Source organism: Lipotes vexillifer, unplaced genomic scaffold (genome assembly GCF_000442215.2).
Source record: "Lipotes vexillifer unplaced genomic scaffold, Lipotes_vexillifer_v1.1 scaffold1670, whole genome shotgun sequence".
Taxonomy (NCBI): domain Eukaryota; kingdom Metazoa; phylum Chordata; class Mammalia; order Artiodactyla; family Lipotidae; genus Lipotes; species Lipotes vexillifer.
In genome coordinates this window covers 497,355-522,594 of record NW_006787006.1, presented here as the reverse complement: position 1 = coordinate 522,594, position 25,240 = coordinate 497,355, and the positions used below count along the sequence as shown (strand labels likewise).

The following is a 25,240-nucleotide window of genomic DNA, read 5'->3' as shown; positions in this document are numbered from 1 at the left end:
CGAAAAAAAAAAAAAAAAAAAAAAATTCATCTGGAGCTTTTGCCCAATTCTATACTGAACAAAGGAATAGTTTGAGAAAAAGAAGAAAGCTTTCCTTGGATTACTTTGGGTGTAATTTGGCCAAATTAGTATGTCTCTGAAGGTAGCACATTTTAGAAACATTATTGCCTTTATCACTTTATACTGTGTTATAATAGAACACGTAATCACAAAGCTTAAAATCCACATATATCAGTAGCAACTGTCAAGTCACCCATTTTGATTCTTTAAATGCCCTGAACAGTTTCAGCCTCTACAACTATCCCGCAGCTACTCACTACTGTGTCACAGATACACATGCAAAATCACTCAGAAGAATGGAGTTTGTGGTTAAGCTTTGGGAGGCGCTGTTGTAGAAAACTTAAGTTTGGAATGACTTGGCAGAGTTCTTTTCAAAAATAGGATAGAGTCCCTGCAGTCTGGCATGGGTTAGGCATGGTCTTTGTACCACAGAGGGAAATAGTCCTGGGAGTCTGGAATTTTAATATAAAGGAAGTGCTGTTGTCTTTCATTGTTTGTAACATAAAGTCTTAGTCCAGTGACTCTCACTGGGGGCGGTTTTGCCCTACAGGGAACGTTTAGTGATCTCTGGAGACATTTTGGGACGTTACAACTCGGAGGGGCATGGTGCATATAGGTGCTGCCGGAATCTAGCGTACAGAGACCAGGGATCCGGGAAACATACTACAATGCGTAGGAGGAACCCCCCCTACACCCACACCCAACCCCTGCCAAGCAAAGAATGATCTGGCACAAAAGACCAACAGTGCCAAGATTGTGAAACCCTGCTCTAGCCCAAAGTTTGACTACTTTATTCTTAGTATGTGCTAACAATTATATTTTCTGCTTTGTGAATTATCAACCCATAGACTGATAAAAACATCACTCATGGAAACATTTTCAACACTTACTCTGTCAGTAGACTCCAAATACACTATAATTGGGTATCATAAGTAAAAATAAATAAACAAATAGTGGGCATGTAAAACCATAACACTTTGTCATACTTCCCCTTTCCTTTGCCTTTGTGGCAAGCAGGGTAGACAGTATTAATAGCTGAAGTAAGAAAGACTAAGGGGAGTGCTTATAGCTGATCCCTAAATACTCTTAAAGAGACATTATTCACATATCACTAATATTTTCTGTGGTGTTTTTATTACGTCTTTGCGTGACAGTAGTTGCCAAAATCCTTTTCTTTGTAAAATAATCTGGTTATAAATCTCATTAACTTCTTTCAGCATCTAATTTTCTATGAGTCTCTAAAAATTACTGATTTACATGGATTGTATTGGTTTCCGCATTAATATCTGTGGGGAAGAACTTTTCTGTTTATTCTCTGAACTCAGTAGTAACCCTTTGTCAAATCCTGAATTACTGCCCATTTTACACCAAGTTGAAAGGGTCTAAAAGTTCTCACTGATGCAGTAATCTTTTTCCTGTCTCGTCCTGTCATTATTGTAGTTATTTAACTATTTTTCAAAATGCTTTTTCCTCTGTTTTGATTTTTGCAAGCTTGGGACTGATTTATAAGGTTTCTCTATGCTTCAGAAACTCGGCATGGAATAGTACTGGGTAGAAATGAAATCAAGCCATCTTTTTTACTCTTCTTTTTCTTTTTCCATAGTCTGTTTCTTTTTTCCACATTATTATAGTCTTTAGCTCTCAAGCAGAAATAGCTCTTCTAAGTTTGGTCTTCCATGGCTTATCCAGTTTTTTAGGTCAGTTGTACTATGGAATGGGCCCACTCTATCATTCTTTGGAGAAAATTTTGTGGACTACTTGGGGTATTCTGTAAGTGCCAAGTAGAAATGAGTTTAACAGGTGGCCTAAGGAATTTTTGGTCAAGCAAAGATGTCCATGAAATTTAAAAGTTTGAAAGGCATTCTTGGGAACTTGGAATGGTTTAAGGGCATCATCCCAACTTTCTCACTGAAGTTGTCCTTTCCGTTGGACTATTTGGAGTGTGCAGAGGTAATATTTTCAAAGGCATCTGCCATGTCATTGGCAAACTGACTCCAAAATGCAGATTCATCTTCTAAACTGTTTAGTTGTCTCTCAAATACGTAGCATTTCAGTCCACTATTTATTAAACACGAGCTGGTAACCTGTTGTTCTTTGTTCTTGGTTCATAGGATGAGTGTGTTTAGCACTCAGCCACAAGTTGTGGGATGAGGAGCTATGAGCTCTATTCCCTCCCCTTGAAGAGTTTACAGTTTCGGTGGAAATGCTCTTGAAAGAGAAAGCATGGAAAAGCAACATTTAACTAAGTGTTTAATGGCGCAGTGCAGAATGTAACTGCATTAGGGATTCAAAGAGACGAGATTATGAAAGAGTTGGAAGTAGTAAGGGACCCTCAAGGAAGAGATAGAACCCAAGATGGGCCTCACGAAATAACTAGGGGATCGCAAGACACAGTGTGTCCACGCTTTAATCACCCCTGACGTTCAGCATCATATTCAATCTCTTAATTTCAGCAGAATCTCCAATAATGGTATAATAAAGATCCATAGCCCATTAATATACTACATATAAAGAAAAAGTATTATATTTTAACTTAAATATTTTTCCTTTACATGTCTGTAATACATTCAAGTGCCTATGAGAATAACTTTTTAAGCTACTTTCTTGTCATGAAAAAGAAAATAGCTCCATTTTTGTAAATAACCATGTTTCTGTTAGTGATCTGCTGATTGTACAGCACTTCTAGGCACTGTGAGATGCCCCAAGAAAAGCAGCTTATTTGGACAACTAGTATGAGAGTCGAACCCAAAGCTAAGCCTTAAAGTAAATGATTCTGTAAAAGTTGATGTTCTTTTTTCATAGTCAACTCTGTGGCGTATTGCTAAGGGAGAGGACCTATAAAGAAAGAAGTAAAATAAGTCATCCTCTGTTCGTTTGTTCCAGTGTAATTCAACATAGTCATTGATGTAAGGCTTTATGTGTTAATGCTTTAGAGAGATATTTCATCATTACTGCTTTTTAAATTTTTCATTTACCGGTTTGTTCTTGCTGGAGTTCAGAAAGATGATCCAGTTTGGCAGAAAGAAGATTTAAGACTGGTTATTCTTGGTCAGTTTGTATTCAGAAGGTCAGGATGAAGTGTAATGTAAACCCTGTGGATCATGGTGGTGTTTTATTCATTATATTATGGAATCTTCCTTACTTGATCAATAAGCCATACAGAAAAATAATAGTGGTGGTGGTCTTTTATGTTGCTGAAGTCCTAGACATGCCTTTAAGCAGTAATTTTTATATTTAGAGATCGTGATCATTTCTCAAGGTCCAGCATTGCCATTATATTCCTCTAGATTTGATGCAAACCCAAACCAACTGTGTCTTTGTATTTTATTATTTGAAAAATGAAAGCTGTCAGAGCTAAGTAAGATGTATTCTTGGATATTTTGAAATTCCGAGGGCTGTCTCCATTGCAAAGCAAAGAGTTCTGAAAGAAGTGTTGGGAAACTAATCCACCAGGTGTTTTGTGATTAAATATGGTCTCCTTTTTCTGCTTCTTGCCACAGAGCTATCCATCACACTCCTCAGCAGACATCAATTCCAGTCTTCCTCCGATGTCCACTTTCCACCGTAGTGGTACAAACCATTACAGCACCTCGTCTTGTACGCCTCCTGCCAACGGAACAGACAGTATAATGGGTGAGTCTTGGAAACGCCAGTTCTGTTGCCGACAACCAGTGTCAGGTTTAATCATCAAGGACCTCTCCCCACCCCATCACTGAACAGTAATCAAGCAATGAATTTTTATCACAGACAGATGAACCAAACACAAATTGTCATTGTCATTGGCTTGACTGTAATCACTTTTTTTGTCCCAAGAAAATGAAATTTGGCCACTTTCTCCATTGTGAGTGATTAGATTGAATAAAGGTTTAAATAGACCAAAACTACCTTGCTTCTCACAGTCTCAAACAGCTAGCAAAGGGAACTTTAGTAAGACGAACCACTGAAGATTAGTAAGATAGAAGGCATAATAGCTCTAAATAGGAGTTATTGATCGCTTCTCAAGTTCCAGTCACTGTGCAAAGCTAATTTTAACCGTAACACACCACTGTCTTCTGAAAACTAGCTCATGTGACATTTATAGATTGTTATTAATAACTAGATAGCTTCACCTTATGGAGACTGTGGCATCGTTGAGCCCTCCAGAGGGGACGAAGTGTTTGCTGACTTATGGGAGAGGAGATGCCTGGGCATCAATGGGCCAGAAGTTATTTGCTGCTTTTTCGTAGCAAATTCACTGATAAGTTAAGACCCAAGCAGAATGCCTCTATCAAATAAACTGAGCCATCATCTTCTCAATTTTCGTGACGTCCATTATGGTCCTCTCCCTAGGATGGATGGTTAGCCCACCAACACTCTTCTCTTGAGGGAACAGCTGGGCAGGGCATCCAGCTGCCCCTGGAGGAAGAGTCCGGGTTAGCGGTGAGGCAGCCACCACCTTCTGATTCTGCCTTTGACGACCCTGTCATTCAGATGAGTGGCACAGTCTGATGCTTCAGGGCCTTATTAAAACCTCAGACTTCCATTGGTCGCCACCTCCTCTGGCTGTAGCTCAAACCCACCCCTAGCTTGGCCTTATGATCACTTCTAGTGGGTCCAGTTAGTGATGAGAACACTAACCGTACATTTTATAGAGAAGAATGTATGACAGAAGAATACTGCTGTTTAGTCTCCTTAGCTCTTCGCAGTTTTTCTTTGTTTGTTTGTTTTTTCATTTTCTTTAGATAGTCTCTGGAACTTCGGGAAGTGGCATGAATCACTTATGAGGCGGAGAGTTTTTGATGAACGAGAAGAGATGTGTTTTGAAATGTTGCAAATATAATTCTGCCTAAATAATACACTCCCTGCTTACTCAATAATATACTTCACACTTGAGATGAGCCATCTAGCAGCCCTTCCCTTCGCCGCCATGTCGCACTAAGAGGCGAATTTAGGAAAGAGTTTCCATTTTTGTAACTTTCATAACAAAGCCTCTACCAATGCGTTGCATCAGTTTGACCTTGGAGAGCTACGGGCAGAGGTCGAGTGGGGAAGTTTTGTTAGCTATCAATGCAGTTTTGGCAGATCCGAAAAACAAGAAGAAAGAAAGAAGTGCAGAACTGAAAGAGTGAGAAAAGCATATTTCACTTCAATGTGGTTTGACAAATGGAAAACCCCTTTCTGCAGTCATGAGGTCTAGTTATAAAGAAGGATGACCGGTCATTCATCCTCTTACAAGGCAGATTTCCTGTCTACTTATGGATTGAGTAATTTTCTTTTTTTAGGAAGGTACAAAGGTAGAGCAAAAGCTCGAGTTGAGGAAAGCAGACCTAGGCACCATTTGAAAAAAAGTTTATATTGACTGATTTGCCAAACAGTCTTTTTTTTTTTTTTTTTGGCTGCGTTGGGTCTTCGTTGCTGCACGTGGGCTTTGTTTAGTTGCGGTGAGACAGGTCTACTCTTCGTTGTGGTGTGCGGGCTTCTCATTGCAGTGGCTTCTCTTGTTGCAGAGCACGAGCTCCAGGCATGCGAACTTCAGTAGTTGTGGCACACGGGCTCAGTAGTTGTGGCTCGCGGACTCTAGAGCGCAGGCTTAGTAGTTGTGGCGCGTGGGCTTAGTTGCTCTGTGGCATGTGGGATCTTCCCGGACCAGGGCTCGAACCCGTGTCCCCTGAATTGGCAGGTGGATTCTTAACCACTGTGCCATGAGGGAAGTCAGGACTTGGGGAGAAAGAGATATTATGAGATGGTGTGATTATCCTCCACGAGCTGTGGTCAGCAGAGCCACGACAAGTCTCAGTGGGAATGGGATTTGCTTTATTTAAGCTGATTGGCTCATCACTGGCTTGTAGATGAACAGGAATGTCTACTCTTCTTCATTTGGTCTAGGCGCTTAGGGCAGTAATAGGTGACTTCTGCATACTAATGGGCTCAGCTACATCCTAAAGATGGACTTAACTTTTTATCCAGACCAAAGGGCCGTTTAAGTGGAGGGGGGTCTAGACAATAATAAAGGAGCTATAATTTTCAAAGGGAAAAGTGTGCGATTTGGGGAACCCAGAAAATGCTTTTTAGGAACAACTTTATTGCATAAATTACTCCATCATCATGGGTGTACTTGTCAAAATCGGTAGCAGCATGTGAGAAAGCTTTAGAATCATTTCGGGACATAAGTAGACATGGTAATTCAGCTTTCTGGAGGAACAGATCTTTATTCATTTGCATACATACAGTTATTACTTTAGGGTTACTTTAGGGGAGAACATTCTAGAGTGTTCATCCTTAAATAATACATCCTCAAATTCGTTAAGTACAGAGGAGAATTTAGGTATGATAGTAAACCTTAATATTGCACGGGGTCCGAGTCGCTCCTGGTTCTTTGCACGTTATTATTTTTTTCTCTGCACTTTAATTCTCCTAGGCTTTAGTTCGATTTTCACAGTGTGGTAGAAGCCAGGGATGGCAGTATGTCTGTGTAACAAGAAGAGAAGATTTCTCTTCTGATGTTAGTGATACTTGCCTAACAAACAGTATGGATTAATAGGATACATCTGTAGACTTTTGAAAATATTTGGCATATACTCACTCATTCTGAAATGCAGGAAATAAAGAAATATTACATTGTCTGTATCTCAAAGAACAAACAGAACTAATTAAATAATTGGTAAATAGGGAACACATAGCCTGACACATGTTTGAGATTACACACATGATTCTGTAGAAAATGACTGTAAGCAATACTAATGCCGTAAGAATGGGGTTCAAGCACTAACACATGGACATCACATTTTTCAAGTTTTCTTGGTGAAAAGTTGCAAGGCAATGCAGTCTTTTCATAAATGGCGTTGATGTCTTAGGAAGTGGCTTTTTCAGTTCAGAGGAAGATCATTGCTCCATCTCTCAGTTTCATGTTATACCGTGTCTTCCTGGCAGTCAATGATTGTCCTCAACCAGTGACAGGACAACAAAATGCATGTGGAGTGAGATGTAAACTCCAGAATCATCAGAGGGTAACCTCTCTGGAAACATGCTCCTTTGCCTCCGGCTCTGTCCTCTGCATCTGAAAGATGGAAGATGCTCACTGAGGTTCAGGATGGCTGTGTTTGACTTGGAGGGATAGCCGTTGTTTCTTGTTTTGTTTTCTTTTGCCCTTTAATGCCCGATATCATTTTTTGAGAAATGCTTGGAAGGACAAAGCTGACTCAGATTTTATTAACGACAGGATTTTTTTTTTTTTTTCTTTTTGCGGTACGCGGGCCTCTCACTGCTGCGGCCTCTCCCATTGCGGAGCACAGGCTCCGGACGCGCAGGCTCAGCGGCCATGGCTCACGGGCCCAGCCGCTCCGCGGCATGTGGGATCTTCCCGAACCGGGGCAGGAAGCCGTATCCCCTGCATCGGCAGGCGGACGCTCAACCACTGCGCCACCAGGGAAGCCCATCGACAGGATTTTTTTCAAAATGACACATTCATCCATGGATTTTTGAAAGAATCGTACAGTAAAATATTTTACTTGTGGCATGTAGACCACTACTTTTCTGCGAAGCCTTGCCAGCAAACTCTGGAGGTTGCATTAGGCATGTGTGACTTAGAAGGGTCTGTTTAGCACCCTGAAATTACATGAATATAGTGCATGGAACACACCGTGGATTCTTAGTCGTTCACCTGGTGGGGCAGCCAGTTAAGGATAGGAGCTACGTCTGAGGGCTTCAAGAGTTACCACCATCAGAGCCTTTCAACTTGATTCCTAAAACTCTTTCATGTAATGCTGCTCAATGTACTTTAGAATCACTACAGTCCAATAATGCCTCTGCATGTGAGCATGCATACAGAGGAGGAAATGTACTTAGTTATTAGATACGAACTCTAGAGGAGAGAGATGTCTAGAAGATGGTAGTCATATACATGGTACATGTAGGTACGTACTCTCTGCATATTTCCTTCCTACCTGCCTTATCCAATAGCCCTTCCTATTCAAAAGGGTTGAGAGACCCACCTCAATCCCCTGAGACTAACACAATCCCCTTAGACTACCCAAGGACAAGAGCGCTTCAGTTACCCACTGGGAGATACCATTTGTATACATTCAGAGGGTGTGAGCGCTTGTGGTTTGGGGCTACACACCCTCCCTTCTTCTCAGAGGGAATTGGGCATAGAGCTAGCATAATGGTTATAATAACTGTTATTGTTTTATTAGTCTTTAACCGGCCTGCTTTCTAAAGCATGGTATTTGCCATGTTTTTAAACCTCAAACCAAACAGTGTTGAAGGAACAGACTTCCAAGATTGATTGAATGCAACATATGCTAAAGATTACCCTGGAATATCTATCTGGTTCATGGATTAATCTGGCTTCCAACTTTCACTTCTAATGACATGTTTGTATGACACGATGCGTTTTAGTATGTGGCTTTTCTAGTAGAAACATTATGTCCGTTTCCCCTTGAGGACTTGGTTTCACAGTAATTTTATTATGAGAGTAGTCACATAAGATTCACTTCGTCTTTTACAAGAATCTTGAGCCTTCAAATACAGTTGGGTGATGAACAGGCACAGAGCCTGAGAGTAATAGGAATTTTATCCAGCAGTGTCTTGGCATCTTAGTTACAAAGACCACCAACGGAGAACAATAAACTAGTTTGATTTAAGTCTTCTCATCCATTTCCTGCGCACGGTCAGGGGGCCCAGCTTCCCCCTGCTGAATTCCTAGGAATCCCTCCTGCTAAAAATGAGTACGTCGTAGCCTAGATGTAAGTTTTTATCCTAAGATTGTAGGTCGTAGGAAGGCTGGAAATGCTCCTTCTTTTGTTATCTTTGTCGAGAATCTCATGACATTGTTAGGCTGCTTCTACTAGTTTAATAGCATGAGGGTCACTTGGACACAGTTCAGAAAAACTTAAGTTTTTAAAACCATCATCTTCTTTCAGACAAAGGCACTATGAATTGTGCCTCGTCATCCTTTTATATCTTCAGGATGTGCCCAGCCTGGGGTTCTGGGTGTGCAGTAAAGGGGTAACACATCTTCCAGATTCTGGTTTACAGCATTCAATCCCCGGACACCACTCATCCTGATGTTTGGATTAGGGTATGTCTAACGGAAATTGCCATTTTCCCCAAAGTGGAGTTTGAGACCCAGGGTGGTCCCACCTGTAGCTGAAAAGACTAAACCCTTCTTTTTGCTCCATCTTCTAGCCAGCAATAGCACCTGTGTTCAAGCCATCTGAATAACGCTTGGGTGGCTGGCAGTGTCAAATCCTCCTACAAAATTACAGTTCCTCTTAATAACTTCTCATCTTCCATTCACATTTATGTTACAGCTCTACTTAGAGACTTGATTTTTGTTTTTTTTTTTTTCTCTTGAGCTAGAGAAACTGATAAGAGCTAAAATAACGTGAGAAATCCCTCTAGTCTTTACCAAGCAGAGCAGCAGTAGTTTTTCTCTTTATTTCTGTTATCTGGGCATTTTGGTAATTTCTGATAATATCAGTTGACAAAAACTCAGGCCTGGAATAGTAATCAAGTCCTGTTACATTAAAGGTGGGAAAGTGGATTTGATGAGCACACATTTAATGAGGAGTGTAGTTTGCTAAACATGACCCGTTTCTTCAATATAGAAGAAATTTTGCTATTTGAGAATTAAATATATATTCACTTTCTGATTATTTATGCCCTTTCACATAACAGGCACACAACTACAAAGAAATCTTCAGGAGGAGGACCCATGTAGCTGAACATGTTTAGGGACTCTTGAAAATGCGTCTTCTCCAGTGTTTCCTGGAACAGAACAAAAGGCATTCCAAGTGAAAGGGCAAACTGGTCCCAATAAACTGCTTTGAAATTTAAGCCCTGGGGGTGGTTCTCCAGCTGTTGCAAGGTAGAATGGCTGGCTGTATGTTAAAAAATAGTCTGCTCTTATCAGTGGCTTCCATGAGCAGCCTTTGTAGTTTTCTGAAACATTTTCATGACAACATAGTGTAAGGCGCTAAATCCTGTCTTTCTATTATACTTCCTGAGTTCTAACATCTCCCTGTATAAAACAGGCACTAATAGAAAGTTTAGTTAGAAAGGTGTAGTATGAAAAGGTCGTAAGGATTGTATCTTATCTCTTCTAAAGTATGATTTTTATGCCCTATATAATTTATTTTTTATTTTTAGATTAGGCATATTCTTCTTTTCTTTTTTTCTTTTTTTCTTTTTTTTTTTTTTACAGTAGGTCCTTGTTGTTTATCTATTTTAAATATAGATAAACAACAAGGTGTACATGTCAATCCCATACTCCCAATTTAAAAAGAAAAAATATACAAATGAACTTATTTACAAAACAGAAACAGACTCACAGATTTAGACAATGAATTTATGGTTACCAGAGAGGGAAGGGTGGGAGGAAGGGATAAATTGGGAGTATACTTTATTTTTTAAATGTCTCTAAAATATTTTTATTGGTTTTTAATTCTTTCCGTTTGGTTTCATGAAAGTATATTTTAAAACACTTATTATTCTCATTTTAAAGCTGTTCAAAGAATTAATCTTTTGAAAGCTACTACAGCAGCAAATTTTATCCATAAGTATAACAATATCTTATCCTATTTGAGTTTAGTTTCTTTGTTAGGTAATGTAATTTTTTTCTATTGTGGCTCTGAATTTTCATTTCATGAAGATCTGTTTTCTAGTCAAGCAGATATCACAAATTATTTTGACTGATAAATCTGATTTTAAGTATATATGATAATATTGCTTCTGGGGGGGAAGAAAAACAAATATATACGTATAATTGCCCCCAAATACCACGGGAATACATGCTAAAAAATGTTAGTGCTCTTTGTGTTTTCAAAATCTTTATTATTTTCTCTTTAGAATTGTCTTAAGTTTTAAAAGAACTCCTTGATGCAGAAATTTTTATTTTCATACCAGATATAATTTCAGTTATCTCTTATATTAAGTATTTTTAGCACTCTTGATCTCTGAGTTCCTTCCACTAGCTGAATTGTATGATGTCAGACCCTCATTTCAAAGAACTTTCTTATACATAAATTCCTTAGTACTAGCAACTAATATATTTTTAATATTATGAATTTGTGATAAGAATAAGAATAGGTTTGTTTTGTCAGAAGGTGATTGTGTTCTTTGTATCACATACCAGTTTTCTTTCAGTTTTAGTAATTAACAAATGAATGTGGGTGTGAGTTTTGTTAACCAAATAAAGCACACATCAAAAGATTATCGAACTATCATACCTAACATATAAATATGTAAAAATAACAAGCATAATTTAACTATGCTAAGCAGAGGTCAGGATAAGCTAGAGACGAAGATAATTTGACCACTTGCGATCTGATCCCGCGACTGTATTTTACAGATCTGGAAGCTGAAGGTGTCACATTTGCCAGAAGGGTTGCTTTCTTGGGTTGAGGATGGGGTTGGGAATTTTTCATAAGTTTTAAATGTGTAATGAAGTTTTGCTTGGGTTAATCAGTTGATTTAAGATTTTCTTTTCTTATTTCACAAAATAATGAGAAACATCTTCTCCTGGAGCTTAATAGGTTTTATTTAAATATTATATCTGTTTGCTTATGCTGAGGCCTTAATAAATGTAAAAGAGGAACACCACTGGCTATACCATTTTATAAAGGCAAATTACTTTCAAATTACTTTAGATAGAGCTGGCTTCAAATTATATACCAGAACCTATATCCCTTTATTAACAGTACAGTCATCCTTCAGTATCCTTCCAGCAGATTGGTTCCAGGACCGCCCAACAGGTACCAAAATCTGAGGACGCTGAAGTCCCTTTATAAAATGGCACAGTCTATGCACGTAACCCTTGCACATCCTCTCATATACTTTAAGTCATCTCTAGATTATTTATAATACCTAATACAATATAAATGCTATGTAAATAGTTGCCACTAACAACAAATTCAAGTTTTGCTTTTTGGAACTGTATGGAATTTTTTTTTTTTTCTGAAGATTTTTGATCCGAGGTTAGTTAAATCCTTGGATGCTGAATCTGTGGATACGGAAGGCTGACTGTACTCTTTGTTCATCTCTTTTGTAGATAGAAACACCAGTGTTTAAGATAATAGAGATTGCTTCATCATCATGTGGACTTACTTTATCTCCAGAATTTGAGACAACATTGACTTTTAGTAGCTAAGGGTTCAAATTCTTTAAATGTGAACACAGACTTAAAATATGTGGAGAATATATGTTACTTAAAATATTAAAAATATCTTCCCTCCTAGGAAGGCAGGCCTGTTATAGATTTTTTTGTGTTATTTTGTTTATTGTGGAGCTCTGAGAGGAGTATCTCATTTTGCTGTATAGCAAAAAAAGGGTTTTTTTAAAAATTTGAAAGCAGATGTAAATCATTCATGAAGATAATGCAGTTTACTATATAAAATATAAAGAAAAGGCAAACTCTGAGGATTTCAGGGACCTGAAAGTACCACACACTTTTTAGCAATGACCATCATATGCTCACCTGCTACTGTTCACCACCAACCACTCATACACAACCAGGGGGAATGTAATAGCAATTAAAACACTTTATCTTTAAACCAGGGTGTCAGGTTTGTATTTTATCTGTAAAAAAATGTAACATGAATATATTTGACATCTACCTCAGCAAACAAATTAATGCTAATTAAAGATTAATGTGTTGTAATTAGCATTAAAAATGCAATTAAATTGTGAGTAAATGGACCAGGAATAGAAAATCATTTGGCGTCTCACTGCCTGGTTTTTCATATTCTGCCTTTTGTTTTTGCAGCAAATAGAGGAAGCGGAGCAGCAGGCAGCTCCCAGACTGGAGATGCTCTGGGGAAAGCACTTGCTTCGGTGAGGAAATATTGACTTTGGACTTCATATGTACCATGGCAGAAGGGTGAACTTTAATCAGAAGTGGACATTTAGAATTTTAGAAAATGGATGGCAAATAGCTTTGATTTTTGGAAAGGCTAGCTTCCTTGCATAATGATCATTGGAAAACTTGAGGAGAGAACTCTGAAGAGTCCAGCGGATGGCTGGTTTTCCGTCTTGCCTCCTCTGCTTCCCGGTACTCAATCGTGGATTGGTGGATATTCTCAGGGCCTTTAAGAGGATAGATTTTCTATCTTGATGTCTTATTTTCTTCTGAAGTCGTTTGGGTACTCACTGATTGACTGACTTTGCCAAGGGGTAATTCCAAAACACTTTGCAAAAGGCATTTCAGAAAAATGACCATAACTGAGACCCAGGAGAAATTGTCACATAATTGGCACTCAGCTCCTCCGCTTTGCCCGCCCCCTGCCTAGAGGCTAGAATCCAGCATTCCTTGCATGTTCACTAGTGAAAGATGGCACCCTTCCTTGTCTGAAGGAGTGTACCTGGTACGGTCTTCAAAAGCTGAATGTGATCATTTGTAAATGTAAGTGGAGACTTGCTCTAACATTCTGTCTCTTCAGTTGGTTTTTCCTTACCAATGGGGGCAGAGATGAGTTTGACTTATATTAACATTGTGACCTAAGGAAAAGTTTTTCTTCAGTCTGAGCATTCTTATGCCTTGGAATCACATGCCTTAAACATTATGCAGAAGGGGTTGGACAAAAATCTTAGAGCTGATGCTGTCCAGCCTCTTGTATGGAGGAGGGAAAGGGAGGTTTGGAGTATCTGTGTAGGTTGATGGCCACACAGCCATGGGAGGACGTGGGAGGAAATGGACAAGAACTAAAGTCGGCTGACCCCAGTCTGGTTCTCTTCCCACTATCTTATACCACCTCAATAGCTCTTCTATTGAAAAATCAGTTAAGTTTTTCATTTTAGAATATTGGTACTACAGTTGATCATTGAATGTATTGTGTACCTTGGAATTTGTAAATGAATTGCATTGACACTTTGTAGTTTGAAATTGTTGAATATTTATTCCCAATGAATGAGGGTTTGTTTGTTTGTTTTCTCCCCACTGTTTTAAGATCTATTCTCCAGATCACACTAACAACAGCTTTTCATCAAACCCTTCAACTCCTGTTGGCTCTCCCCCGTCTTTGTCAGGTACAGTACCATAAATCCACTGCATCCGAGTGTCAGTTTATGGAATGGTTTTCCCCCTTACACTTCCGGCGCTACTAGGTGGAAACTCACTCCCTCCAAAAGCTCAAAACAGAGCATTTCTGGACAGACAAATAGGAAGGGGTGGGAGAGACAGACTGCCCTACAATGGTGAAGTCATTTACATCCAAAACTTTTCTTAAAAATTACGTGTTTTTAGAATATACAGGCATGTGGGAAACTTCCTTCTTAAACTTTTCTTGGCTCTGTGGAAGATACTCCACAGAATAATATACTCGACATCTCAGTGAGAAAACCCAGTTCACATCGTCATGAATAGGAATATAGATTATGTAGTCATCAAATGTAGACTGTTCAAAAGGATCATTTCCCACAGAAATTTTAGGCTTTTCAGATTCCCTCTTTAAAGTCCATGTTTGAAGAAAACTATAATTGTGTAAATAAATTGTGATGTAGCTGTGGAGTAAAAGGGGATGTTTTGCCATTTAATAGAACAAATTAACATGACCTGTGGCTTCAAATAATAAAATTATAAGTTATTAAATTGTGTTAGTAAAGCATTGCACTTTTTGGAGCTCCATTTTAAAGGCTCATCCTTTCCAGTATAAATGCTTCCAGAAAGGCCTTGTCTGGTACATGTCTCTTCTCTTTGGAAAGAGGACAGGTGGCTTCTTAAAAACAAACAAACAAAAAAAAAAAAATGAAATCACATCTGTACCTGATTGAAACCTGACCTTACTGTAATTTAGACTGGAGTCACTTGCCTGAATGTCGCCACCTCCATCTCTGTAGTATTCCCTGCATGCAGCACTCACATGGCCCCTCATACGTGGGTTCCCTGGTGAAGAGTGGGAGGTTTCAGATGGCCACAAAGCTTTCAGAGTGGCTGAGGTGAGACTTCATATCAGCCTTTTCCAAGCCTCCATTGACATGAGGGGGTCACAGAATAGAGAGGGAAATAGCTTGGACCTTTTAGTTCATATCTCCAGAGAGATAATGTTGAAACCGGGAAGACCAGAGATGACATAGAAGATAATGGAGCAGCAAGGAAATATTCCCCAGTGACAGAAAAGTCAAATTCAGAATTGTTGTACACTTCCAGCTCAGTACCATATTGTTAGGCTCTGGAAAATGATCACAGGTGTCAATTTCCAGAGCCAGAGAAGGCTTGAGACAACACGGGGCCCAGTGAGGCCAGGGATGAAGGAGTCTGGACACAGAGAACTCCCAAGTTCCCCATTTCAAACAAAGCAGCTCTGATTTCATCTATTTTATAATTTGGAAAAAAGAATATTCTAGAACCTAATAAAGTTTGAGAACAGCTGTTTGAGTTGAATGCTCTGATTTACAGATGGACATACGAAGGCCCAGAAAGAGTATGGGATTTGCTGAGGATCCATCAGTAGCAATATCAGAGCTTAGGCTGGAATCCAGGGCTCACCTCTCTGTCACTCCACTGCCAGGTTAAGGATGGGAGGGGAAAGTTACGGTGAACAAATCATTTCAGAAAACGCCACAAATCCCCCAAACTGAGGAGCATGCTTTATGTGGAAGACACTGAAACAAGGCCACTTTCGGGGTGCTGGTAATCCATCCTGGAAGAGCACACGTTAGGAAGAAAGAACTTTATGAAGATATAAATATGGGGATAGATTGCTATTTTCACACCAATGGCTCTGTCCAGATTCTGTCACTAAAAGTAATTGAACGAAATATTCTATTTTTATTTAGCATAAAAATACACACACATGCACACCCAGAAATGGCAGGAAGAATGGAATTTTAAAGTGCTAACAGTGTCGGAGCATGAGATTTCAGTGAGATGATAGATTTTTTTTCCCCTTTCTTGAATTTTTTTATTTTCTAAGTTTTCTACATGGAGTATGTATTATTTTAAATTTAAAAGTGGTTTTTATTTTGAAAGTGATAGGTTAGGCATGTTATATTTATTATAGCAGGAATCTTTCTTTACCTTTAAGTTTAGTGAATCATTTAAAACGTGTTTTCTTGGGAAGAAATTACTTAATGTTGTTATATTGAGTGTTTAAAGTTCTGGTTTAGTGGATTGCTGCCAGCTAATCTTATTTCCTTGAAAAGTTTCTGAAGGCTTATCCTTTCTTAAAGATCATTTAAAAAACAAGTAGCAGAGCTGCTTTTCATTGGTGAGAGAATTTTGGTTTAACAAACTGGCTTTGCATGAGGGTGTCATGAAAGCCCCTCTTTGCACTCTTAAAAGTACCTTGACTGTGTATGATAGTTTTCTATCAAAGGGACATTTCTCTAGCTAAAATTCATAATCACTTAAGTGTTCCCTTTTAGGAGGAAGCCTGAGAGAATTCTGAGTCCATGTACAGTCTACATGTTTTACATTTTAAATGTTTTCCTTGCCCCCAAATTCTTGTATGGGAAGTTTACGTGTATTTCCCTGTTGTCAAAGTAGAAATCGATATTGCTAATTTTTACAAGAACTGTTTAGAATGTTGGTAAGATTATTTTTAAGATTATACAGATCTTATTGTAATTCCCATTTTCATATCAGCAGGCACAGCTGTTTGGTCTAGAAATGGAGGACAGGCTTCATCATCTCCTAATTATGAAGGACCCTTACACTCTTTGGTAAGTATCGTCTGCACATCTTCACTCTGGCCATTCTTTTTTTTTTAAGATTTTTTTTGATGTGGACCATTTTTAAAGTCCTTATGGAATTTGTTACAATATTGCTTCTGTTTTATGTTTTGGGTTTTTGGCCACAAGGCATGTGGGATCTTAGCTCCCCGGCCAGGGATTGAACCCACACCCCCTTCATTGGAAGGTGAAGTCTTAACCACTGGACCGCCAGGGAAGTCCCCACCCTGGCCATTCTCAGGCCATGTGTCTCTTTTACCATCGAGTTCACTCTCCAATATTCTTATTTTCACGTCAAGTAAGCCCACGCGTTTGGTTAGAGCCAGAGTTATTAGACTGTGCTTGTTCCTGTTTATAGATTGTAACCCAGATACTACTATAGTGGAAGCCTCAGGGCTCTGAATATCTAGAATCAGGTAAGAGATTAAGAATCTTGGAAGGATCATGGCCTCCTCCCCTTGTTAGAGGAAGATGTGCATCAATGATTAGATGCCTCTCCAGACGTGAGAGTGCTGGAGTTCCAACTATGCTGTGGAGCTGGAACACTTGGAGAGTCTACATCTCTGTGCTTTGCTTTCCAGAATAACAGGTTTATAGGTGTTTTCTTCTTGACCTCTGAATAAGAAGCCTACTGCTTATTTCCTCATTCACTTTGATTCTCGTGGAAATCTAGTAATTTCATTAAATCTCTCTTGTAGGGAATAGCTGAAAATTTTCCCTTGGTGTAATTAATATTATAAATAATCACATGATGATTCAGTGTTTGACACTCAGCTCTAGGTGGAAGGGGCTGGAAACATGCATGAAGCAACATTGCTCTATGCACTGTCTGGTCTGTATATGAGTCAGATGGGGAGGGGTAGCAGCAAGGAGCTGTCCTTCAAGGTTGAGTTTCCCTTTTTCTCTGCATATTTTGAGATGGAACATGGAAGTAGGCATAGATCTATCTATCTGTCTATCTATCTTTATGTTGTCTTGTCAGCCATTCAGGGTTTCCTTTCTTCCTTTTGGCTAACAATTTAAATTAAGGAAAATCTAAAAATGCAGATACAAAGGTGGATTTCCCCTTCACTGTGCTTTTCCATGCTGTCGTGTGTAAATCGGCCACCTCCACATTTTAGCCAATAAGGTGACCACAGATTGAGACAGTGTAAGCACTGCCTACATAAGCCCCATGAATCTACAGCCCACATCCAAATAAGCCATCATTCTTTTAAGTGTTTCCTTCCATTAGTCAGTCTCTGGGACCCATCGATCAAAACTGGGTTTTTTCCAACTATAGAACTGTAAAGACTAGGTTTATAGTTGTGAACGGCAGCTTTAATTCTCTTTGAATTCTGAACACTCAAGAGGGGATTCCCAAGCAGAAACTGGTCTCCACCCAGAAGCTGTGAGCCAGAAAGGATGATAGGCACGTGTATTATTTCTTTTCATGCTCACACTTACACTTGGAAGTGTATATCATCATTCCTATTTTTATAAATTAAGAAGTATAGACTCAAAGAAGTTTAGTAACTTTTCCAAGGTCACATAAGCAGCAGAGCTAGGAGTTTAAAGGAGGCCCCTTAACACCAAAGCCCACCAAATCAGAAGGCTGTGTACCATAGACTGACTGTATTAGACACACGTTCTTTCTGTTAGTAGGGAATAATTAGAAATTGTTTTTCTCATGCGGGAGAGCTGGTATATCTGTTTGCACAGCCCTTTGGAAATCAAAGTGGATTGTAGCATGATCCAGTACAAAGAGGCACTAGATTTGAAGACTTAGATTGTAACCCTGACTTTACTATTTCCTGGCAGTGTGACACTGAATAATTAATTCACTTAATTTCTTTGAGCCTCATTTGCACGTCTATAAGGAAGGGATAATAATGTCTTCGCCGCTTGCTTACACATGTAGAGTGAGGATCCAGTGAGACGGTGTATTTTAAAGTGCACCCTGGAGATGTTTGTTTGATATCATTATTGGTCGCACTGAAAAAAATGAATACACATCTCCATGTCCAATTTCTTCACCAAAAACTATCCATATAGGCTTTATCCAGTTGTGGAAAACTAGGATCCTAATGTCTGGGGTGAAAAAAAGATCAGCTGGTTTTTCATTTTATAAGGTAGTGAATTCTCTACTATAGTAAGGGCTTTGAAATCAATTAGAAGCCCCCGGTGAACAATTCATTCAAGTCTTTATGATTCTTCAGTGCTGAAATCTCCTACCACTTTGGTTGACAGAATTTTTGCGATGTTTTCCTTTAACCGTTTTGAGGCTCCAGTTCCCTTTACACACACACACACACACACACACACACACAGTGTCCCCTCTACACACACACACACACACACACACACACACACACACACACACACACACACACACAAGCTGGTGATGGTAGCTAGAAAGCAAGAAACACAGTAAAAATTGTTAGTACTCGATAAGAAATTACAGTCTGTACGCATTTAACCACTGTCCCTGACTTGGTACATAAGATTATATCATATGGCCCAGAGGAAACCCAGGAAATATGCCCTTAAGAAGATAATTTAATTGGGAAACTATAAATAGGTCACCTTTCCATTGTTAACTTTTTGAAATCTTTAACAAATGCCTGCCAGAACGTTCCTTAAATTCAATAAATGTTTTTTTCTTTTCTGAAGTAAATCTAAATTCTCTTTCAAAGTTATGCAATATAGTGTAGCATGTGTACTAACAATGTCCTGGAAGAATTACTGAATTTGTTCACAAAAAATTACACTATAATTATAGCATTAACAATTTTCACCAGTTTTCTAGGAAGGTCACTATTTATTTTTATTACAATTTTAAGGAAATAAACTTTACTGGAAACATATATTCAGAGACCCAAAGTATGATTCGTGTCAACTCAGGTTTTACTTATATAATCTACACACGAATTTCGAACTAAATCAAATTTCACATCATTTATTAACCAACAGCAAAGCCGAATTGAAGATCGTTTAGAAAGACTGGACGATGCTATTCATGTTCTCCGGAATCATGCCGTGGGCCCGTCCACAGCCATGCCTGGTGGTCATGGGGACATGCACGGAATCATTGGACCGGCTCATAATGGAGCAATGGGTGGTCTGGCCTCAGGGTATGGAACCGGTCTTCTTTCTGCCAACAGACATTCACTCATGGTAAGTGACTAAATTTAGGGACTCTAGTTATCTTATAGAATTAGAATTTCTAGTATAAATACTGCTGCAGTTTTTTCTTTTGTAAACAGCTTTATTGAGATGTAATTTATTTAACCTACAATTCACCCCTTTCAGTTTTACAGTGTACCGTGTTCTACATATATTCTCAGGGTTATGCCATCAGCACCAGAGTCTAATTTTAGAGCACTTTTGACCCCTACAAAAAGAAAAGAAATCCACATGCCCATTAGCAGTCACTCTCCATCCTTCCCTCCCCCTAGCCCCTGGCAACTACTAACCTACTTTCTGTCTCTATAGATTTGCCTAGTCTAGATATTTCCTATAAATGGAATCCCACAGTATGTGGTGGTCTTTTCTGACTGACTTATTTCACTTAGCATAATGTTTTCAGGGTTTATATATGTTTTATCATTTATCAGAGCATCATTCATTTTTATTCCCCAAAAGATTCCATTGTATAGCTATACGTTAAATATCCATTCATCAGGTGATGGATATTTGGGTTACTTCCAGTCTTTGGCTATTAGGAATAATGCTCCTGTGAGCATTCATGTACTAGTTGTTGTGTGGACATATGTTTTCATTTCACTTAAGTATAAGCCTAGGAGATCATTGCTGGGTCATTGCTGGTGTGTTCAAATCTTCAGTTTGGGGACTTCAGCTAAAAGACCCAATGTTCATGTTACATTGCTGGCATTTCACATGTGAATAGGTTGGATTTTTTTAAATTATTATTAAAGAAGCCAAATCAATGTCTTTTGCTTCTGAGTATGGGAGGTAGAAATATATGGTGTGTCTGTCTAAATAGATGATGTGGCACCGTGTAATTTCAGTATATCATAGTTTTACCACTACCTATTTATGTTTATTTGAATAATATTTAAGCAGATTTGTCCATATTACAATTGAAATTTCAGTTTTGCCACTTACTTTTGGAAAGGACTTGGGAGTGCATTCTTTCTTGGATGATTACAAAGATTCAGAAAATCTCCCTAACAAAATGTTAAGTGATGACAATTAATGAAGTGACCATATGGGTGGGGAATTTAATATTACTTGTGATTCTGTGTAATTCTGCTCTTTACAAAACTCCTGACCAGAGAACACCTTAGTGTCCTGTTTTGTGCCTTACAGGCTCTCAGAAAGTTGCATGTATGAAGGTCTATTTTCCATCATCACTAGAGCATCTCTTGCTTAAAGATGATTCCAAAAGGAGAATGCAAAATAAGTACAGATTATTCTGAGGCTCTTTAAGTTCTTTTCGCGTTCAGAAGTATTCTTCTGCCCTCCTTTGCATTTCTCCTAATAAAAGATTGAGAGTCCCATCCTGAGCGGTATGTTATGGAAACCTGCAACCAATTTGAAACCAAAAATACTGGTTTATAAATAGAAGCAGTGAACTCACTTCTAAAACGTGGAAAGGTATTTTTGAATGCCAAAGCTAAATCTTTTTTTTTTTTCTTTTTTTGCTTTTCGTAGACTCTACCCTAAAAATTCCTCATTGAGTAAAAATTGTTTGTCTATTCATGGCAGTTGCTAAGAGTTTACAAAAGGAAAATCTAGATTTTAATTTAGCTTGGCCTCAGGTAATGTGCTAAATACTCTTGGGATGCATATAATATGAGATTTTAGTTTGTACAGCGTTTTTTTTAACTACAATGTTTAAACAATACTGCTTTTAATTAAGAAATCTGGCTTTATTAAAAGCCAGATCTGTGACTTACAACCAGTTCTGTATGTCTGCTCTCAATCAAGAGAAAAATACTTTAATTTCTGTAGCTGTGTTCGTTTTGCATATGTTAAACGGATGCAACGTGCACCCAGGACATTGCTTCAGAGACAGGTTTTTTTTTTTTTTTCCATAAATATGTAAAGTTTGCTCTTAAATACCAGATGTAGGTTAAGTGGTTCTTTAAAATAATAAACTATACAGAGATGTTTTCTGGAACCTTTTATTTGACCTTTGAACTGCCTCCTCTTTGAGTTTGATTCAGAGGTGGAATAGGAGGAAGAGACTAGACTCATCTTTGGAGATGGGAAGTGGGACTGACCCAGGTGGAGTGGGAGGGGAGAGAATGAACAGAGCAATAGAAAAGGGGAAATCATCAGCCTGTATTACACAGCAACGTCTTTAATTATTTTGGAAGAAACGATGCCGAAGCAATAAAACTGCTAGTTTTGCTGATGAGGAAAAGTGCTCACTCACTCCTGAAGACGTTTCTAATTTAGTCAGGGGTGACGGCCGAGCCAACCAGATCATAGAGTAACTCCAAAGCCATGGCAGGACAACCTGCTGCCCTTTGAAGCCAGCGGAGGCCTAGCAGTCTTTCTCCTTTTTTCTCAAAAACATTCAGGGCGCCCAATGCATCTGAGCTCCTCTGCCCGAAACCCCAACGTGTGCACCATGATCGGATCCTCATTTCTTGCCTTGCGCAAACTGGTATGACTTTTCAAACAAAAACATCAGAACAAAGGAAATAGTTTTTGAATTTAGTCAGTCTGAAGTTAGCTTTTGACCATTTGATACATTCCACAATAAAAAGGAAGCTGAAGGGGAAGGGAAAAACCCACCCCCCCTTCCTCCCCCCAGCAACAACAAAAAAAATTCAAGGAGGATACTGGTAATGTTTTCCACATTTGAATTTTAATACATGAAACAGGCCATAAAACGTTGGCCAGCTGCAGTAAATAAAGTAGCAGTGGGAGGTACTCACTGGAAACGTCGGACCAGCGCTGGTGGGAGTTTCATTCCCAGCTACACACCTTCAGTTGTTGTTCTGGAGTGTAAGCGAGTTGCAGTAACTTAACACCCATTCCAGGGCTGGTTTTGTTTTGAGCCAATCTCCTTTATAACTCTCCTTAATAATTCCTTCTGATTAAAGAACAGATAGCTTTGAATTCTCTTGACCTCCGTCTCTCCTCGTTTCCTCTCTCCCTGCCTTCCAAAATCAAAACGAAATGGCTTGATCGCTTGGAAGATGATAGAAGCATTTCTTTCTGCAGCAGCTTGCAATCGTGGTGGGGAGAACCGTGGTTCTGCCTGGGCCATTATGTTATCTCATTTAATTGCTAACATATTGTACTTAGCTTTTGATTCATAAAATGTTTTCCTTGGAGTTCTGAAGTAGGTCTTCAGTGAATGACTAAGTATCAGTATAATGAAAGGGATTTTTTTTTTTTCACAGCAGCATGGCTCATAACACTCAAGTGAATGTTGATTCTTGTGGGCTTTCTAGATGATATTATTTGTCCATGCTTTTTCCTGCTCAGAAACCTTCACCGGCTTTCCATTATCTACAAGATAAAGACATGTTTCTTAGCCTAGCTTATTAAGCCCATCACTGTCTACCAAAAGCCTTGTGCTTAGCTCTTCCAATGCAGAAACTTTGCCAGCAAGACCAAGCTCTGCATATTACCAGCATTTGCGCTGTGCATTCTCACTAGGTACGTCTTTTGCGTCTATCTGGCTTGTCCTGTTCTATCCACTGCTCTTAGCCCATCTCATTCCCACCCATTCTCAAAACTCTCACTCAAATTCTGTCTCTTCCAGGAAGCCTTTCCTTGCTACCTCCACCTGTGAGAGTCTTTTTCTTTTCTACTCTCACAGCACTATGAATCATACCATTGGCTAGATATTTATTTTACCCACTTAGGCAAAGCTATATGTCTTTGGTAGGTCTGACTTTTGCCTTACCAACTAGATTGTCAATTCCTTGAGTACCATGTGTTACATTTTGTTTCCCTCCCAGTAGATAAATCGTCAGTCAAAAGGGAAGAAAGGAAACTCATATTTTCTGAGTGCCTGACAAGTGGCCAGCCCTTCAGCTAGGAGCTCCATATACCTTATCTCAGGCCATCTTCACAAGAGCCCAGTGAGGATGGTAATGCTTTCCATTTTAGGTGTTGGTCAGATGAGCCTTAGAAGGTTTGAGTGGTCAATATCAAGTCTGGAAGCTAGATTTAAACTCGGGACTTTGACTGTAAATTCCATGCTCTGTCTTACCATCATGAGCACTCCTCAGAGAGGATCTATAGCTATACCTTTTAAGAGCTAATTTCAGGTGGTTAGAACTCATGATTTTCAAATCTTAACAAATGCTGGTCGACAAGAGAGAGGTTTCTAGGTGTCTTATGGCCAGTTCCCCAAAGCAGCTCTCTACCCACATGGAAAGGTAAAGGACTACTCCTCCAGTATGGTAGTATGCTGGGTTAAATCCCACCTTGTCTAAACAGTTACTCTTAAATCAACATGTCTGTGCTAAGTGGCAAGAGGTGTGGTGAGCGCTCCTTGCTAGGTGGTTGGAGTAGTTAATTTCAAAACATTAAGTTGTTTTTCTTACCTTAACCTCCCAGTTTTCTAATGGAATCCAGGCAGAAATTTCAGAATGTGGGAGATTAAAGAAATAGCTGGGGGCTTCCCTGGTGGCGCAGTGGTTGAGAGTCCGCCTGCCGATGCAGGGGACGCGGGTTCGTGCCCCGGTCCGGGAAGATCCCACACGCCGCGGAGCGGCTGGGCCCGTGAGCCACGGCCGCTGAGCCTGTGCGTCCGGAGCCTGCGCTCCGCAAGGGGAGAGGCCACAGCGGTGAGAGGCCCACATACCGCAAAAAAAAAAAAAAAGAAAGAAAGAAATAGCTGGGTTTATTACTCACCTGCTTAGAGACTCTTACCCAGATATCATTCCCCTCTGTGCCTCGGATATCAGTTCTTTTTTTTTTTTTTTTTTTTTTTCATAACAATTTATGATAATCTGGGGAAATTTTTTTTTTTTTTTTTTTTTTTTTTTTTTTTTGGCTGCATTGGGTCTTTGTTGCTGCACGCGGCCTTTTCTCTAGGCTACTGTTCGTTGCAGTGCGCAGGCTTCTCATTGTGGTGGCTTCTCTTGTTGCGGAGCACAGACTCTAGGTGCATGGGCTTCAGTAGCTGTGGCTCGCGGGGCTCTAGAGCTCAGGCTCTGTAGCTGTGGTGTGTGGGCTTAGTTGCTCTGCGGCATGTGGGATCTTCCCGGGCCAGGGCTCGAACCCGTGTCCCCTGCATTGGCAGGCGATTCTTAACCACTGCACCGCCAGGGGAGCCCTCGGATATCAATTCTGATACCAAATCGTTAGATTTTTGATAAGTTACTGAAACAGCGGTTTTCCAAATATGCCTCTCCATTATTCATGCAGTATTCAGACCCATCTGAATCCATGCAGCATTCAGATTCATGCAGTATTCAGATGAGCCCTGAAAAAAAGTCTTTCAGATTACCTCACTCCTCTTTTAACAGAACAAGAATGAAACTCACATCAAAAATATTGGGTTGGTTTGGGCTTCCCTGGTGGCGCAGTGGTTGAGAGTCCGCCTGCCGATGCAGGGGAC

General features: G+C 39.4%; 1 protein-coding gene across 11 annotated transcripts in view; it reads left to right on the top strand.

Annotated features, from left to right (window-relative positions):
* TCF4 (transcription factor 4) overlaps positions 1 to 25,240 on the top strand; it is a 237,646-nt gene that overhangs the window by 189,581 nt on the left and 22,825 nt on the right. For 10 of the 11 annotated variants that reach the window (XM_007459676.1, XM_007459680.1, XM_007459672.1 and 7 more), the window contains 5 exons: positions 3,561 to 3,693; positions 12,803 to 12,870; positions 13,983 to 14,061; positions 16,619 to 16,695; positions 19,657 to 19,860. In XM_007459676.1, coding sequence (XP_007459738.1) covers positions 3,561 to 3,693; positions 12,803 to 12,870; positions 13,983 to 14,061; positions 16,619 to 16,695; positions 19,657 to 19,860 — 561 coding nt within the window. The remainder of the gene's footprint in view (positions 1 to 3,560; positions 3,694 to 12,802; positions 12,871 to 13,982; positions 14,062 to 16,618; positions 16,696 to 19,656; positions 19,861 to 25,240) is intronic. The other variant, XM_007459671.1, reaches the window with a different exon arrangement.